At 47.4% G+C, this 20,030-nt stretch overlaps 1 protein-coding gene across 13 annotated transcripts in view; it reads right to left on the reverse strand.

Moving 5' to 3' along the window:
- LOC108935466 (microtubule-associated protein 4) overlaps positions 1–20,030 on the reverse strand; it is a 75,484-nt gene that overhangs the window by 22,216 nt on the left and 33,238 nt on the right. For 10 of the 13 annotated variants that reach the window (XM_018754062.2, XM_029254944.1, XM_029254943.1 and 7 more), the window contains 3 exons: positions 19,625–19,702; positions 18,044–18,232; positions 13,461–14,915 (listed from right to left, as the gene is read on the reverse strand). In XM_018754062.2, the coding sequence (XP_018609578.2) occupies positions 13,461–14,915; positions 18,044–18,232; positions 19,625–19,702 (1,722 nt within the window). The remainder of the gene's footprint in view (positions 1–13,460; positions 14,916–18,043; positions 18,233–19,624; positions 19,703–20,030) is intronic. The other 3 variants (XM_029254935.1, XM_029254939.1, XM_029254945.1) reach the window with 3 other exon arrangements.

Below are 20,030 nucleotides of genomic sequence, written 5' to 3' on the forward strand. Positions count from 1 at the left end.
GTGTGTGTGTGTGTATATATAGGGTGGAAAAGAATAGATGACAAATGACCAAAATTTCTTATACAAAAAGAGCACAAATTTAATAGAACAAATGCAGCCCACGCCCACAACACAATTAGTGCTGGACTTGCGGGATCTGAATCCCATGTTGCCAGTGAGACGTCATACATTTCTGCTTTAGCTGGGCCTATATTCAAAGAACGTGAATTATCTGTAACCATGAGTCAACATCCCGTGCAACTGCAATGGCTTGAGGTCTGTTACTGCGCCACTTTGACTTGGGGACACATCACAGCAGAGAAAACTGACACACAGACTGATTAAAATTCAGGTAAATGTACCACCTGAAGATGAGTCTAAATGATGGTACATTTTTTTTTGCCCGATATTGCATTGTAATTCAAATGAATCAGTGATAAAATATTGATGCGACGTGATACACTTTAATAATGTTAAAACACTCAGCAATCACAATGTAATTTCACTCTTCAGAGTATCCTCCATGGCAAAGCTTGCCTGCTAAATGAAAGTGAGTTCCCCCCCCCCCTACTTTTAGCTGGGAGGATATTCTGCAACCTGTTAAGGTCTCTGTCTGTCACAAGCCTTCTCTACGCCTCTTCCCATATGCAGCCTGTCTAGATGCTTCTCTTCATAGCTGCTGCACCACCAAGTCAAAAAAAACAACAAATCTGGAGCCCATCCTGAGCCAGAATACAAAAGAATACTGCTAGAGACTCAAAATACTCACCGCACAGCCCTCTGCCTTCAATCCTGTCATCAGCAACGTCCTTTCCGATCCGACATCTACCATAAACACGTATACTGAGGAGAACGGTGGATGGTGGACAGAGACAGCAGGTGCGATTTATGAATCCACGCAGTGTCGGAATGACCTTGCATTTCAAAGTACGCGCCCACTTCCCATCTTTCCAACTTCACACATATTCCTCCTAAAAGCTTTTCTCAGATTCTTTTTGTTTTGGGTGGGTGCTAAGCCATTTAATTCTCCTGCAGCCACCCTGCATCTGTCTGACATGACTTAGCCTTGAGACGGCAAAGTAGGTGCCAATGGACCAAAATACACCTCAGTCAGCGTCCCGCCGGCCTTTCTTAACCTGTCCCACTTTGTAGATGACAGGGACGGTTCTTCGGACTTGGGGAGCAAGAGAGCAACAATCAACGGTGAAGAAAAAGGGGATGTTTCAAGCTGCTCGCTCCAGCGTGCCCGCGTGTGGTAGCAGTCTAGGTCAGGACAACTTGCTCCGGTAATCTCCAGGGCAGTGACAAGCCTTTCTAAGTCAGACAGGCGTAGTGCAGCCACACTTATCTGTCTGCTGCCACCCCCAATCCTCAATCCTTCAATCTCTCCGCATAGTCTTGTTGCCACCCCCTCCACCCCACATCTTGCTCCATCCTTCTGTCACCCTCTCCCTTCTCACCGTACTCAAGAGGCTCTTAATCATGACAACTCTTAATCACGGTTTGACTGACATCCCATATAAGAGGTGATTCAGGCAACACATCCACACATCTCCTCAGACAAAATCTGCAGCCTACAGTCTGGGTATCACGCCTGGAGAGTAAGTGTCTAGCCAGAGCGCTGAAAGGTACTGGTAGAAATGGAGTGACCTACCATCAGTGACACCAAAGCAATTACCAGCGCTGGTTCCGTTGAGAGTCGGCTTTCCGGAGGGCACGGGCAGCATGATGCTCTGCTCTTTCTCGGTCAGTGTCACCTCGAGGATGTCGTCCAGAGAAGAATGTGGGAAACTCCCGGAGTCCTTTTTCAGCTGAGAGCCCGGAGCCAGCTGGAGTTCAGTCTTGCCAGCACTACTAGTGGACATAGTAGGTGGTGGAGTGGGAGGCTGCTCATTCGTCACAGTCAGGGAGCGCTTTATTGTGGACTGTGAGCGTCGGGGTCCCTCTTCAGGTGAGGGCAGCTTGTCCAAGTGCTTGTCAGACTGCTTGTCAGGCTGCTTGTCAGGGTACTTGTCAGGTAGTTCCAGGCTGGCGGGCACGGACAGATGGGAGCACTCGGACATGGCGCGTCGCATGGCCTTGCGCTGCTTCTCAGCACGTCCCATAAAGCATGGTTCCAGATCTCCGTCGCTGTCCTCTGAGGAAACCTCAGTAGGCTGCGGCCCCACTTGAGAGGGCTCAGCATCACTGACCACCCCAATGACGCAGTAGTTGGGGGTTGTCTGCTTAGTGGGTTTGGGGCTAAGCGCAGGCGGTGCTGCCGAGGAGGATGTCCATGTGTTGCCTTCCACTGGCTTGCGCAAGTCAGGTGACTGCGAAACGCTGGCGGGATGGCCACCGGCTCCGACGGAGGCACCCAGGACACCGTTATTCCCGCAGCCCGGCGGGCCCGGTGACTTACTGCAAGGGGACGACGAAGAGGACATGGGGCTCTCGGGGCTCTCCCCCGCGCTCCCCAGGGAGACTCCGCTCCCCGTCACCCGTCCCGGCACTTTCAGTTCAGAGTCCACCGAGGAGCCCTCGAAGAAGCACAACTTGTCCTCGTCAGTGAGCCCAGTCACCTGGGAGGTCGCACCCTTGCCATGCTGGCCTTCCAAGTCTCCATGCTGCCACTCCCAGCCTTGGGGGGACTGTGACACTGGCACGGAGGGCACCTTGCACAGCTCACTGTACTCCGAGAATGGAGCCGTCGACTTCTGGTTGGACAGAGAAGACATCCTTTCCTCTCTGTCTACTGCGCACAAGTCCTTCTTCTCCCTGTATCTTCGCAAGAACCCTGTTGCGTTTGCGTTTTCCGAAGCTCAGGTAGGAATTTTCCTCTGCTGCGTGAAGACGGCAACGTGTTGGTGTGTACAGCGCACACACTCTGTCTGTGCTGCTCCGCTCTGACCGGGAGGAGCACTGATGCTGAGCTGAATGTACTGCCTTTCCTCTCTTGCACAGCCTTTTCCTGGCTGTGGTCACATGACTTGACTGTGGCAGTTCATTCGCCACACAATGAGTCAGATTCACCCTCCCCATGTCATCAGCATAAAATGTTCCTCCCCTTAAGTTCCCCCGATCATCAAAATCTCATACAGCCTTTTTTGCTCTTTCTGCCTATCTGTCACTCAACCCTAGTTTCCCAACACGCACAGTGGACACCACCTTGGACAGTCCACCCACAGTCCTCCAAAGGCATTTCAGAGACACCACAGCTGTGGGGATGCTGCTGTACGGGTATTTACCGCCTGTCTGCATGCCACTGTCTCTCTCCTTCTCCTTGAACGACTCTGCCCTCTGGGGCCTTTCTCTCTACATCATTCACAGAAACAAACATCACACTCCTCTCCATCATCCCTTTCAGCTACTCCACCAGCGCTCCTCCACCACCATCCTCCTTCCTCCGGCCCCCTCGGCCTCTGCGGCGTGTCCCGAGCCAGCTGCTCGACCAGCCACGCTCCAGGACACGCGGTGCCAAAGTTCTACAAGTCTGGTGCGTTCAGTTCGTCTGGGCTCTTTCCTGCAGTGCTGTACTTACCACCCCGCTGCATCACTGTTTGTGAGGAGACATTGCAAGGCAGCAGAGGAGAGACCGTAAGTAAGTGGATGGAGAAAGTACGAAAGGGGCCTAACAGATGGTAGACGGACAAGTGACCAGCGTCCGAATAATAGCACTGACACCTGTTGTCTCTGATTTCGTGATCAATGTGGGAACATCACCACCTGACCGTACAATCACAGTTATGCTCTCAGAGGGATAGCACGGCGCAGAAGTGCGCAGATAAAGCCGAAAGCCCAAAGCACGCCAGCCAGAGCATTAAATGGAAGAGATTCCACAGTAACACAATAAAATTCCCAAAAACTCTCTCAAGTCATCACTATTTGTACATCAATGTAAAAATACTAATGTGTATTAAAGTGCCATTCTTTGCAGAGCTTTAACCCCTCCACTGGTCATCCTACAGAAATGACAGGCCCAATAATGCCAACGGTTGTCAGCGTCAACCAGCGTCCGAGCTCAGCGTTGTTTATCTTTAAGGGGAACTTGGGAGCTGCAAGTCGGAAGCAACAGAGATCCACAGAAGCAGCGTGCCTTTGCGGTCCACACAAACTGTCCCCAAACTAATAAAACTGCACAGAGTTATACAGGATAAACAGTCAATTAGACAGCTCTTTGTAGTGTTGCGGTCAAAACGGAGTGAAACAGCATGCAGAACAGGGTTCAGAGGAGTCAGTCCACATGAACAAGATGAAGAGCTCCCAGTATTAAACCATGCTGATGACATCAGATATATGCATTGAGTTTTGGACCAACAGACAGTGCTGTAAGAAAGGACAGGGACTGAACATGAAGACTGTCAACGTGAGTCTGAAGAGGCCCTACTGTAGTACTCCTGAGCACAATGCTCACCCTTTCTATTCCAGCATAATATCCACTGTGTAAATGGTTAAAACTCATTTGTTTGGATATGCTAAGCAACAAAGTATTATTACAATGTATTACGGCATATTCCAACATTTTAATTATGAAAACAACCAAGAGGTTGGAAGAGATTTGTTTCTGATATTACTGCAACTTTGTGTTCCTCAAACACTCGTGGAGCCCTCGAACTCTATACAACTGTACCGCCCAGATCTTTCGTCAATCGCTCAAGAATCAAGGTTAGCATGACCCCAGAGCTTTTCGTGTTTTTCATTTTACTTCCTTCTATGAGGTTTCACCGGAGAGCTGCAGAATGCTCTTGGAAGCAGTACGAATAACAGGAGAGAGAGCGCTGGGACTGCAGCCACTCACATTCGCTGGCTCTCAGACAATGCCGCTCTCCCCTCAATTCACTGCCATGTATCAGCATCAAAATTCAGCCCACCCCTGCCCCCTCCTTGTTAAGTACCTTTGTTTTCAGACCACTTTGGACTTCTAAATGGAAAATTATATTAAATGGCACTTGTTGCATGGATGACACTTGTGCTTGAAGAAATAAAAAAATGCATGGGGTTTGAGAGGTTCGTCCCCCACCCCATGTTGTCACAGAAGGCTGCAGGCTGTGTTCTGGCACAAGGAAACAAGCCACTTCTCTTTGGTTGTGATGACATCAGGCAGACACGTCCCGCTTTACATGAATGAGCCCAGTTATATAAACAGATCGGACAAAAGGGTGCACTGTTCACCGGGAGCCCAGACAATGCAAGCAAGCCTTGTGACATTAAATAAAATTAATTTTAACAAGAGGCACTTTTTTGACAATGGCTTGAGTTGAAATTGCACAGCTACAGGTGAGGATTAAAACTGTCCTGCCGCTGGCAAGACAAGGAGCATCAGTCCCACGAGATGTCTATCGTTACCACTGGTATTACACCTGTAAAGGACACCCCTGAAACGATGAAACAGTTGGTTTCAGTTTTTTTTTTCTCCCATACAATATCTGCATGCAAAGTCACTGTTGAACTGTTTCCAGACAGTCGAAGCTCAACTGGGACAGAAGAGCCCGTGCTAAACCTCAGACTGTTTCCGCTGCCTTTTCACTAACATTTTCTACTTCCATTTATGAACCAGAAAAAACTGACCTTATTGAGCTCAAATTCAAGACTAAAGCAACAGCTCATAATTAAAAGAAAAACAGTTTTGAGTGAATTAATGGCACGATGCAAATAAACTCGGCCACGAACTCTTGTCCTGTACCGTACATTCCAATAAACCAACCGTTTAATCTTTCAGCATGAATTAATCGTTTAAATAGCAGGCATTATGTAAGTTTAAGTGAGGCCAATTTACAAACTGAAAGGCGTAAGAGGGGAAACGGACAATATCTGGAATGTTGAGGACTTTCTGATTTGATGGGTTCATGTAAACTCCTTTATCGGTGCACTCAGCAGTGTTTACTGCTGGACAAGGAAAGAATGCAAAGTCCTCAGATGCTCAGCATGGAGAAAAAAGAAAATGTGGAGCATTTGTTTTGTGGGAGGGGAAGGGGCAACTAAGAGAAGAAGACAGAGACTGGACTGAAATTCTATTTCAGACTGATTCACCCCACCTCTGCCCATCCAGCCCTATTGTTTCCTTGGTAGCCCCATTTCTAAGCAACTGCCTCCATTTCCATAGCAACAGGCTCCCCGTCACCGTGGCTGCGTTGTTCAGGCAACGTGGGGAGCCAGAGGGAAAAGGACGCATGAGAAAGGACAGAGGATATGGGGAGAATAAGTAATATACGGGGAAGAAAGGCACAATTGGAAGAAGTGATAAGGAGGTGGAAAGGGAGATGGTGCTTTAAGAGAATTTGAGACAAAGTTCTCTACCTCTCTAAGCAACCATATCTTCCAATTAATCCAAGTCTCCAGTTAGCCAGCAGAGTCTAAAGTAAGCATCTTTCTCTCCTATTATCCCGAGTCTGAAACATGGCTGACCAACGTGTCTGCGGAGATATGACTTTAACTGGAGTTTATCTCCTGAAGAGTCTTTATCTTCACGCAGACGTTCGAACTGAGGCTTGGAGAGACGGGGCCAGATTTAAAGCAAACCCTGCATCACGTTCGGTGAACTCACACAAAGATTTCATTCAGAGCTGTAACAAGCCCTGATACGTCAGCTCACCTAAATCTGGTCATTGTACCACATTAGCCTCGAGATGAGAAACACTCGGCCCCCCCGGTGTAAAAAATTTAAGCTTTAGCTATGGAATAAATTACCAGACAGACTGCAACGGTTCAAATGCTGCAACGTTATAAATAACTTGGTGATGCAGCTGAATCATTTGCTGTGAAGGGAAATGGAGAGAATATACTGACTTAAGGTTTTCTTGGCATTAGGCTGTTTTTATTAGCAGTTCATATTAAATCCTAACTATCTTAACACCCAGATTTTCGAACATGCATCCATTCATCTGTGAGGATGAGCAAAGCAATAGTTCATTCCTTTGCTGATGCTTTACAAGAAAAACCAGTGACTCATAGTGGGGGGTTCAAATATGCTGCTCAAATGTGAGACGGGCAGAATGGAAAATCACTTTTCCGGGCTCCACTCAATAACACCATCTGAGCAAATGACTTTGAGTGACTATTGAGTTAACAGTGCTCTGGTCACCAGTTGTGACGTACTCCAGGCATCTGAGTCACCGTGGCTGCATCCCTGGGTACTACTGTAATGCTCTACGACTTTCACAGTCTTCATAGGCTACCTCCATTGATGAAATGGTTCAAAAGTAACATCTAATTGTATTGGACAAACTCAGTATTTCCAGCTGTCAAACATTCAATTTGTATAAACATGAAAATAAAAACAAAGCCTGGTCATCCATTCCAATGAATTAGAGGGCCTACACAGAGGAATGGACTAAAATGATCATGCACATCTTCATGATGCAGTGGAAAAAATAAAGGTATAAAACATTTTGGTTGTATGAAACTGTAGTGACAAGAAAACTTTAAAATCCATATGATGGTCAGTAAGAAGAGCAACATTACAATTCAACCAAAATCACATAATCACATAATTTCAGTTCTAATTTCAACTGCTAAACTCTTAGTTGTCTCATATCAGAGAAATTGAATGAGGGATTATTCACACTATGAGTACTAAAGGCAAAACTGTGATATAAAAACATAAATATACAAACATCCAAACAGTTAACTGAGCTAAATCCAATAAGCACTCTGAACTATATTTTTTACTTCTGTACACTAATGAAGTTACTATCAAAATTTCATCAGGGACCATTATGACAACTGGCTCAGGGCCTCTTCATTTACAGCTTGCATAATTAAGACACTAATAGAAAGTGGCTAATGCCACTCCTGTCCTTCCAGCTTCACCGTCTTTAAGCTGAAATAACTGCGCTAAAACCCTGCCTGTTTAAAAACTCAGACAACCAAGAGCATGTAGAATGCTTGCATTAGTGCAGGTGAAACGTACGTACGTGTGTGTGTCTGCACGCACAGCAGGGAGCGAGAAGTCGCAAGCGTTCATTTTCTATTTTCCCTTTCCTGCTTTCTCTTGCGCCACGGGTTCCTGTCGCCACAGCAGCATCAGCTGTTGTCGAGTCTCCATGGGAACTAAAGAGGTGCGGCCACCTTGCCAAGGGCACACTATTGGATTGCACACCACTGGAGGAAACAGCTTGACCTTCTGTCCCATTGTATCACATTTGTCGTTTCAACATTTCATGTGTTATTCTGATTACATAATGCATCATCAATCAGTTGGCAATTAATGTACAAAGTCCATGGGCCAGTTATCCATTGCAGTTGTTGAAGGTCACTCTGCAGCTTATGTATCTCTCTCTTACAACGAAGGCAACAGTGACGCTGCACTGTGCATGTCTGCAATTCATCATTGTCTGTGTTACCAACCTTGCTGTGCATCAGAGGAAAGTGACAAAAGTGATCACTGCGTTTACCTTTTCACCTTGAAGACCATATCAGTTCCTGCATTTATTAATAAGAGCAGGAGGCCCTCACTGAATGTGCTATTTGGCCGCTTGGGGGGTTTCGTCAGGTCATACTATGACACCTTTGACAAGCCACTTCTCTGGCATCCTTCACCCTCCTCTAGCTCTACTGTTACTGCCTTTTTTCCACATTCAGACTCATCTGCATCAGTCATCCACACATGCATGCTCTCCATTCTAGTAGAAATAATCCTGTCCTCAACTGTAACACTTGACTAATATTTCTCAGTGTCTCTGCTCCATTTGTACCTTGTATTGAAAGATACATTCCTCCCGTGCTAAGTGAAAAAACACAGAAGATGTCAAACAGAGGGTTTATGAGCCAAAGGACCGTTCTTGTCCCTCACTGTGCGCCAGGCTGCTTGTCCATCGAGGCGATTGGCGTGAACCCGGGCTGCAGGATGGGCCGAGTTGAGGGCATCTCGGGCGAATCCTCCCCCGACCCACCCCCGCCCCCATCCATCCACTGCTCCATCTGCTGGCTTCAGCCAGTACTAGCACTCCCTGGCCTCAGAATCGTGGGCCTTCTTTGTGCACGCACGCACGCACGCACACTCACACATTCAAGCTGCGGAGGGTGACAGAAGGAGGAACTTCTGTGGCGAGACGGTAGCTGGTGGGACAGCGGAGAGTAACGGGAGCACAGCAACAGCAGAGGAGGCAGAAGGTGCACGTACAGAGAAGCGGGGACGTGGAGCTATCTCGGAAGAACAGACAGATGGAGTAAATGCACCGCAAACCAAGTCTAAAAAGCAGCAATCGGTGCCATCTAATGGGAGACCCTGTGCTTCTCAATAAAGGTTCTTCAATTTCTTCAATTAAAATATAAACTGACGACTACTATACATATTTGTAAGACAACACAGGCATATAAGAAGTGAAATGCAGGGTGCGCCCAGTAGGACAGCACGAGGAGAAAGGCATGAGGGCTAATTATAGATGCTGTCTCCCTCCAGCTGCCGTGGGAGCGGATTCAGCGGATAGGCCCCAATTACACAGGGTGTGGCAGTCAACAAGGACTGACGAGGACAACGGCTCCAATATATAATTACACAGTATGTTAACACGATGGCTGGCTATAAAAAGACAAATGCTACAGGCTTACGTAATCCAACAAAATATCAGCCATCAGTATTGCATCCAGTGCAGGGGGGGGGGTGTGGGAGGAGGTGGGGATACTGATGCGCTGACAGTAAAATATCAACACGCAGGAAGAATCCGCAACTAATCTTCCCCGTTGGCCTCAGGACTGCGATGTCCCCAGGAAGCGCTGTTGCGGACATCCCATCCACGTGCAAGGAGACACGCGTAGCCACGTAGGAAATAAATAGATGCAGAACCTAAAGAAACTGTATAGTGTAGTGCTCCAGAGGTGGAAAAAACAAAGTGCAAACCAGAATTACAATACAGACCAAAACAACAGGAACTAAAGCCACAACAGAAGTCGCTGAAGAAAATAATGCAAACAAAATCACAATGCAAAGAACTGAAACAGCTGAACACAACATTAATTTCACTTAAAAAATAAATTCTAAGGTCTTAAAGTGGGGGGGACTAACAAAGTATGTATGGCAAAACCAAAGTATTTTATTAAGACCTTTTCTGATCCAAAACACATATGATGACTTGAAATCTAATCTATTAAAGGTTTACGCAGGAACTGGAATGAGAACTGACAGTGGAATGTGAAGCTTTTCAAAGCTATACAGTAATATAAGCAAAGAAACACGTCTGTGTGCGTGTGTATTTCTGTGAATCCGTAGCATCTGTCCCATGTACTCAGCACTCGTGGGCCGGCGTACAAAGACAACAGCTGCTGGTTGGGACCGCACCGACACGTAGTTAACGTTAACGGAACATCCTTCTGAGCCATTAGCGCACAGGGACTGCACACATTTCACCGTTCCCGTTACTTCGCCGTACAAAGACTATGCTTCGGAAGTTTTTCAGCCTCTATCATGCCCATTCATCGCGTATCAAATAATCACCGGTGCACCTACAGTATAATGCTGCACTCTACCACCGATGATGATATTCTCATCTTACTTCATCAACTGGTCATGTCCTTCACAAAGACAGAGCCTGATGCAGAGCTCGAGGTACTTCACCGCAAAGGCTCTCCCTCCTAGACAGCAAACATCTGGTGTCTGACTGTGCCCCAGAGCAAAGCGGGCTAACTGACCACTCCACAGGAAAGGTCGCCTTTCTCCCGAGCGCTCCGTGTTGGCAGCACCTCCCGATTCAACATTACGGTGGAAGCGCTTTAAAGGTCGGCCCATCCTCCGGCCGGGCTGACTCACGGCAAACGGGTCGCTCCGCGGGCCCCTCTTTGCGCTTCTTCACACGCACAAACCTGGCCCCCTTGTACCGTCACAATGCATCATCTCCCACTTGCACGTAGGAGGAGGAACCTGTGCTGCACTGTAGGAGGGGCGAGAGAAGGACCTCCTGGTGCCATCACTCATCACACTGAGACATGCATTCGCTGAACACAGAGCCACTAACAGGATGTGTAACAACTTTTGAACGCAAGCTGCTTTGCATAGCTTCACGATTATAAAGATTCATTGCATGAAACGTGGCACCATTTTAACACAGGTCACGTACACATATGGATCAAACTATGAAAAAATGAAAATGCAAACAAACGGCAAGTGAGGACAGAGCTTTAGACTCCACGCACACAGTAGCTCTACTTGTACAGTAAATGATCCGACTTATCTCAAGTTTGAATGGACTTGAACAGCAAATAAGTCAAGTTCATAACTTCGTAATCTTCTGTGCAGTCATTCACATGTGTCGTATTGCATTTGGTGCGTGTGAGAACAGTGGCTGCGCTGCGCTGCCCCTTCAGCGACCGAGGAGTTCCCTGGACGATGAGCAATGCCTGCACCCTGGCCTTTAGTTGCCGTGAAAGCGGTCTGATGGTACGGCGTCCCCTGCGCTCCTCGGAGCCGACGGGACACGCCGCCTCCGCCGCCATTAAAACAATAACCGTGACTCCTTGTCCAAAGACGGCGAACGGAGAGCGGCAGCCACACGACATGCCGCATGCTTCTCCCTCTACGCGGTGCTCCACAGCAGGAGTGTGTGGCCATGAAACGGGTGGGAGGTGTACTCTGTCTTGTCTCATGATGCTCCCCCCCCGAGGAATAAGTACCACTTTCGGCGACAGCGCCCGCCCCAGCGTACAGAGGCAACCTAAATTACAGGGAGGGCAGCAGCTGTTGCAGCCTACCTCCCCACCGTGCCTCGCCGGAGCACAACACATCCATTCATTTTCAAATCACTTTGCTCACAGATTAAAGGCCAAGGTCAGCGCTCGCTCCATCGCTGCTCACTGAATACTGCACACATACTACAGACAACACAAGAGGACAACACTGCTTTTATTTAAGGACCTTTTTCCACTTAGAACGCTACAGTGGTATTAGAAATCTTGCAAAAAAATCTCCAATATATATTAATGAAACAATTACTTAACATTTTTTTCCCCCATGAAAATGGACAGAGATGAGATATTTCTCGATTAATAGCGCTCTGCAAAACTTCAATGGCCTAGAGCTCCAGCTCAAATGGGAGTTCACACGGTAAAGTTTCCTGCTGATGAATTATAGACCAGCTTGACGGGACTCTGCATATGAGTGGAACTTATTTATAGGAACTGCCTGCAGAAGGCACACGCACATATAAATATTTAATTGTTCACAGCCAACTCACTGAAGTAGAACTATAAGAAAAAAAGTGTCATCCTGTTATAACTATATGTGAAAAATAAACTATTTATAAAGATTTTATTCACAGCTGTAAGAATCATTGCTAATTACTGCAGTACTTATTAAATCAGTTATGGCTATAGGTGGAAGACAAATGGAAACAATCAATCATCTTAACAACATCCAATGAATGAAGCGTATAAATAAGTTGGCATGACTTGAACCTGTCAGAGGTTGAGGACCACCAGGTAACATTTCAGGTTTAGAAGATTCTGCATCTGTCTGGGCGGTAATGGAGCTATTTCAGTTGGCTTTTTACCCAGCATAACACAACACTGAGCTGATGCCCTTTGTTGTCATGTGCACCAACCCTTACATAAGTACCTTCTGAGATTGACTGGCCCCTCCCAAAGCCTAGCAAAGAGACTGCAGATGTCTCTACCCTTTCCTGAGCTCTCAAACTTTCCAAACACTGAGCCGTCGCCTTCCTGGGTGAACTGAGGACAATCCCCAGCTCTGAAAGCCTTGACTCACTCTCCAAGTGTTGTGTGATTCCTGCACCATCCCCTCCTCTGCGTTGATCAGCAACAGTGCTCAGCAGGGACATGTCTGTACATCATGCTACCGGGGTACAACCCCGACTTCGTCCCTCAAATTCAACATCAACAATACATGAAGAAGTCAAACTTACCTTTAGAAGATCCATTTTCATAGAGGGCCACAGTTGGGAACATATGGAGAAAGAGCAGAGAAAAAGGAAATCCATTAATTTGCAGTACAAAGGATATTCTTCTTAATTTAGGTTGGATTTCAGAAGTACTGCCTCCTTTTCTAGTGGAAGATCAACACATAAAATTGAGACTATGCCTAGAAGAAAAGTCATCATCTTTCTGTCAGTGCAAGAATAAGCAAGAGCTCTTGAGGAAGTACACAACCAAGCACGAAGAGCAGGAGTTTGAGAGACACCTGCAGCAGTGTGTGACGTTGTCCACAAGCGAAGGCCAGTGAGAAGTGAGGTCTGGCCACAAACCCAACCTACTGCTCACCACAGCAAACTCACATTAGCACGCTTCTCATCACACTGTTAGTGAAGACACTTCATCAGCCGGAGGAGGAGGAGGCGACGCACACGGGGCCCAAACGCAGCCGATCCAAACAGTAACGCCTTGCCGCCCACCCACCCCCGTCAGCGCCATGCCATGCCAGCAGTTGTTTCCCGCAGCATACTGTGTTAGTGAGCCAGGCTGACAGGACAGCAACTCAGTCTAGCCATCTTCCACGCAGTCATGCCTTTAGTGAACTGCCCTCCTTTTGGAGCACCCCTCCCCCCATGCCCACCAACCTTCCTGCTCTGTGCATACGACAAATCCCGTTGCCTCTTTTCCTCCATCAAGGGTAGCCACTGGGGAGCTGGGGAAGAAGGGTGGAGCTGAAGGGTTCAGGGTCGAGCTCAGACCCATGAGGGCTTCAGTGGGTGGCTGGGTGGGGCTGGCATCCAGGGGTGTCTGGGTTGGCAGCTGTTCGGACTGTGGTGATGAGGTGCCTTTGGCAGGGCAGGTATTTTCGGATTGCTGCTCTAATGGTGATTCAGGCCCTTTTTGTTGCTCAGAGGAGTACAGAGAGGCATCTTCAGCAGCAGAGACAGGAGGCAGGGCAGGCAAAGTGTCCTCCTCCAGCAGGAGGGATCCAGAAGCAGCATCGCCGCTGAGAGAGATGGGCTTTTCAAAGCCATGAGCATCTTCAGATGGAAGTGTCTGTTCAGAAGTCATACTGGTGGCCTCTTGAGAGGATGTAGAGGTGGTACCTTCATTCAGCTCACTGGATGAGGATACAACGGGAGCTGCTTCAGCAGCAAGCAAGTTGGGCCAGGAATCGTCAAGCTCAGTTGCTGGAGTCTCGCTCTTCAACGAATCTGTAATTGGGTCAGTCTGCATAGACACAGCTCTCTCACCACCGTTGTGGAAGGCCAGATTACTGGCAGGTGTGTGTGGAGCCTCCTGCTTAGGGCCACAGGTATCTGAGGGGTTAAGGGGAATGCAGAGTTCCATCTTGTCGCATGCTTTGAGTGGAGCTACCTCAGAATCGTGCTCAGTGGGAAGGAAGCTTCCCAGACTGGTGACATCCTCATTCACCTGGCTGTGGGATGCCAGCTCAAGGGTGGTGGCAGGGGGACTGGAAGGGATAGAGGGGACCGCAGTTGTGAGGGACAGCAAGTCCTCAACAAGAGAAGGAGGCATGGCAGAAGTTAGGTCTTCATCCAACTCCAGCGGAAAGGAGGAAGCCTCAGCAGGACAGACTAGGGGCTTCTGGAAGCTAGGTGTAACATCCTCCATACCCTGAGGGTAGATGGCCAAGTTTGCAGTCAGCTCCTGGAGTTGAGTTTCTGGGGGCAGGCCCCAATCCTCAGGGATCTTCTTTCTGCCTTTGCCTTTCTTCACTCTAACACCGCTTCTTCCACCTTCCTCACGCTCCCAGCCAACATCCCTCCGTGGCGTGCGATTTTCGGTTCGGACTTCTTGAAAGTCTGAAGGGCCCTGGCTCTCCAGAAACTCATAAACATTATCTCGGGGTCTCCTCTTCTTCTTCTTCTTCTGCTGCTGCTTCCGATCTGACCCCTCAAACTCCCTCTCTTCGCAGACCCCAGCAGCAGGCGCACACTGCCAGTGGCCATCTGGTGGTTCTCGTGATCCCCCTGCTATCTGGCTAGTGTGGCGGCTGATCACTGTGGAGACGCTGGGGGTGAAGGGCAAATTCACCTGTAACCCCGCTTCAACCCCCCAGGGGTCACACCAGACTCCTCATAAGCAGAGAAGGAATGAAGCATTACACAGGATTCACTCCCACACAACCTGCTGCAACTCTCAGCATCAACACTCTATGGTCCCAGCAAGTCTCATTTCAAAACATTTCCTTTTCAGGTAGAAATGAATCTATAGTGGAATTAGACTTGCAACATAATTATGTCTGAAAGGTAACATCTACTAAAGGTTACACGTGCTAACAGGAATAAGTCTTTCTCAGCTGTAGCCCCAATGGAATGAAGCCCCTTTCTCCCTGTGAACTGCTGAATCCCTTTCAGAATTGAAAAAGGGTCTCAAAACACATCTGTTATGGACCCATTTCCTTCCAGAGCTCCTCAGGCCTTTGTACGTTATACTCTATCACCATCTGCAAGTTTTTATCTACTTATTGTCACATTCTGATGTTGCTTAAAAAGGCAGCTTCCAGAAAACGTGCGTTACGACAACAGCTGAATCGAACAAACAAGCTGCAGTGGAATTTTGTTTACTTCGAGTTGAATGTCACTTTGGAGCAAATTGTTTGCCAAATGTATAAATGTAAGTGTACATACAGTGGGTAAACCCTGTGTGATAAAAGCAAGCATACACACACAGTCCTTGAGGGTATTCATTATTTCCACCTCTCTTTGAATGGGAGTTAAATGAGGTGAATCAAGACGGATGTCTCAAGAAAGCAAGCTGAATAAGGTCTGGGGACAGAAAAAAAAAACCACACACACAGTCTACCACCCCTCTGGTCCACAGCTGAATAGCTATTATAGAGCTTTACTCCTTTGCACTGCTCACCATTGTAAGAGTGCTTCTACTCTGCATTTGTATAAACGTCTATGGTTATTTGTACTGCGGATCCAGATGTCTCCAGTGGACGGTACAAAGGACTGAAGAGACACATGACAGACTGAATCTAAGAGTGGGGGGGGAGCAATACAAGCGGTCTCTGAGGACCAAACGCAAACAAAGGACGAGACAGGAGTGACGAGTGGATCATGTGATGTGGGGTGCCCAGCACCAACGTGCTCCTGGAACGGGGCAGGGAAAGATGGAGCAAAACAATCATCATCGCAGTTCTCAAACGTCCCCATTGTTCTCATATTTGAAGTTCTGTATGTCGCTTGGTTGTAACTTCTGAATCCTAACTCTTACGCGTGGGTCATCAATGCTACAGTGAGCACTTGCCGTTTAGACGGCATTGGTGATAAGAAGGGGAACACACCGCAATAAAGTAACCCAGGTTCTGAGGTACAGAGCACTGCAATGTCAGTACCGTGGCAGGAGACCAGGTTGGAAGCAACTGGCAGAGATTGCTTGCAAACCGGAGCAGACTGAAGTGGGCCGTAATAGAAGATATTAGGTACTTTTAATATCACCACGTCTTATTCTAGCATCCAGTGCAATGTACACCAGACACACCTCACCACGTTCCCCTTACTGGCTGTAGAAAACATGTCTGCTCAGCTCTCTTTTCTCTACAGTGAGTGCGGTCAGGTCGCTTTGCTTCATTTTTGTTTGGCCAGACGGGAAGGAAGGTTCTGGCTTCTCCCAGAGTCTATGCACAGGAGGGAGGTTCCTCTCCCTAGGCCTACACACTGTACATTAGCAAGGTTTCTCTGCCTGCCTACAGGTACGTTTCTGTTTCGAGGGGTACACCTAGGTGAGCGAAGCTTTGCACTCAGTATTTATGTACACAAGTGAGGTGTCTCCTGCAGTCCTCAGCTGGGGCCGCGCCACTCATGCTTCAGCCCATCTGTGCGAATGAGCCTATTACTATTTCAGTGGTGCTTCTGTAAGGCCTGTAATGGACTGGGACACTCTGCTTCACTGAGCTCACCCGTCTCGAAGACAAGGCAAGCCAGCGCTCAAAACGGTACCTAGACGACATGTGGAACCTCGAAAACGTACACTCTAGTTTGTTCTCCTTCTCTAATCTTCTTACTCTGTGTGTGTTGCTTCAATAACTGTTGTTTCTCTAATGAAACTACATTTTCTTGCAAATATAACATGCACCATGATCTTAGGGTGACACAGCACAATTAATTACTTTAACAGAAAAACAGCAATGAAATGATACTATTTATGGATCTTAAACAAATAGTTATACATGAAGGGGGGCGCGATGGCGCAGCGGGTTTGACCAGGTCCTGTTCTCCGGCGGGTCTGAGGTTCAAGTCCCGCTTGGGGTGCCTTGTGATGGACTGGCGTCCCGTCCGGGGTGTGTCCCCTCCCTCTCCAGCCTTACGCCCTGTGTTGCCGGGTTAGGCTCCGGTTCACCACGACCCCGCTTGGGACAAGCGGTTTCAGACTCTCTGTGTGTGTTTACTTATACATGAAACCTAGATGGGTATCACAATCACAAAAATCTATTTCACTAAATGATGCAAATCATGTTTCTTATAACAGTTTTCACAATCTATAGCTGTACTAGGGATAAAAAGACAAAATAAGCAAAAAATAAGGCTTCCAACTCCAAATGGTAAGCTGACTTAAAGGATAACGTCTTAATGGCGCTTGTGGATTGACTGCCTTGAATGAAATGAAAGAGCCAAAACGGGCACACGACACCTTCAGGTTGCCACCTGTCTATGGGAAGACCTGCTGATCACTAGTTTCTCTGTATATTGATTGCAATAAGAAAGGATTCATGCTCAACTCAAGCTCCCCAAACTCATTTTTCTGGGTCACAATGACAGCACCCCCTGGTGGTGCAAAATGCGTGGTGTGTAGAGATCAGTTGACAGCGCAGGCACTGTCTGGGTTTGCGCTCACGAGGGCATAAATCTGGCGGGGGTCTCCATCTGTAATCTCCTAATCTAGTATAAACAGGGGACCCCATCGCAGCAGGAGAAAGCTAGCGTTTAGACCAGAGCCTTGCAGACATCACATTCTGTCTGTGTTTGACATGTTTTCGCCCTAATCCAGCTCTCACTGTGCATTTAAATGTGTGTAGAGCACAGAGCCTTGTGAACAGGACAGTGAAGTGGACCCAGACGAACAGCTTGACAGCTCTGACGAAAGATGTCCTTCACACTGAGTTACATACAAAGACACCGAGAGCAGAACCACAACTTGGCAGAGTGAGGTCACAGTGAAAATCATTATCCACACACTGAAACGGTTTCTCTTTTACCTGAGCTGGGGTCTGTAGCAGCACTGGGGTCGCCTGTAAAACTGTCCCCTTTCAACGCGCAGGCCACCTGGGGCTCTCCAGTGAGCGACGGCTCTTTCAAGGACTCATCTGCTACAGCAGGGGGTCTCTGTATAGGAAGCGGAGCCACCCCAGCGTCCACGGCGGCTGCCGGCCCCGGCTGAGAAAGACCTGCGAACACCACGAAGTGCAAAGAAAGCTTAGTTACAGCAGCAGAGATGATGAGATGCAGAGCAGCCAGTGCTGATGTACTCAGTCATACATCAAAGTGCATAAATGTGTAAAATACAAATATACAGTCTTTCATGTAGAGCTGAACAGACTGATCATGAAGGGTTACTCTGCCAGTTAGAACAAGTCACCCGCAGAAGCCGTTTATTCAGAAATGTTGCAGAAATGTAGAAACTTACGCAGAAACACAAACACTGATTCCCAGTAGTACAAATGCATACAAGCGCACACCCACTGTCTCCAACTCTTAGTCTGGCATCATCTATATTTAAAAATGTGTTTCGCTGTGCTCTGAATCAGGACTGCATAACAGCTTCTAATAAAAGCCCAATGTATATATATCGCTGTGGGGGGACGAAAAAGTGATGATCTTCTGTGACATGGCGAACAAGGATGTCCGTAATCTTCAAAGGCCAGGAAAACAGGAGGTTGAGTACAGGTGTACAGCCCCACAGCCGCTGAGGGCTCAGTAAATGATACGACGCTAGTAAAGCAGAGCTGTACTTTGCTCATTCTCTTAGGGGTTTGGAGATTTTGGACCGTGGCTGACAAACAGACAAATCACAGGCTATGAGTTCAACTCCACCTCAGTCTCTGTGGAGTTTGCACACACTCCCCATGTTTACATAGGTTTCCGCCAGGTACTCCAGTTAGGCACGCTGACCCTAGAGATGTCTTTTACATGGACTGGTGATTCTAAACTGCCCATAACATATGCGTGTGTGTGTGTGTGTGTGTGTGTGTGTGTGTGTGAGATCAAATGAATGCATGGGTCCTTCACAAGTTTCAAACACAATGCAGCATGGCACTTACAGACTGATTATAAATTATACTAGCTGGCTTAGTAAATTTCCTTGGAAAAAAATCCCAAAAGGGATTAATAAATAAATAAAATAATAAAAATTTCACTAATAAACCCCCCCCCCCATATTAATTAATTAATAGATAAACATCCCAAAAGGGATCATTAAATAAATAAAATAATAAAAAATAATAATCATGCCACGTATCAGAAATGTTGGCTCATTAAAAACTACGGACACTAGTTGCTCATGAACAGTACAGTCTTCATACACTCATCTCTAATAAAAAGTCTGGTGTATTCCATGCCACTTCCTGAGTTTGCTGGATGCTCGTGTAAACATTAGACGTACAACTGAGGTCAAGGGTCCCAACCTTTCCAATCCATTACACTAAAATTAGCTATGCACAATGAAGCGCGTATATGTGCAGCGTACGCCATGTTAGCCACAACACGGATCGCTATGGCAGAGAGCACTGCTGCACCTCGCTGACGGAGGGAGACAGAGTGTAGTTAACTTGAGAAGGCACCTGTCAGGCCAGTGTCCATGTGAGCAGCTCTGAGGTGGGTGCCCCAGTGCTCAGGGTAGCCTGCTGCTGAGAATGGGCCTGGAGAAGGATGGACAGAGAGAGCAAGGGAGGGACATAAGGAGATACAGAGAGACTCAGAGAATAAGTTCTTGTGTGTTTGAGTGAAAGGCAAACAGAGAGACAGAACAAAAAAAAAAAGAGGCAAGTGCAAAGGGCTGCCATCAGCTCACTATGGATATAGTTAAATAAATGACAGATAACCACCCTATAACCCACAAGGGGCCAGAAGAAAAAAAAAAAAAAAAAAAAAAAGGTGACATTTTGCCTCCATCACACTATCCGTGGTGGCAAAGTGTTAAAGGTACAGGTTCCTATGTACAGACATGCGTCGCTTAACAAGGGGATA

Source organism: Scleropages formosus, chromosome 9 (assembly GCF_900964775.1).
Source record: "Scleropages formosus chromosome 9, fSclFor1.1, whole genome shotgun sequence".
In the NCBI taxonomy this organism is placed as follows: domain Eukaryota; kingdom Metazoa; phylum Chordata; class Actinopteri; order Osteoglossiformes; family Osteoglossidae; genus Scleropages; species Scleropages formosus.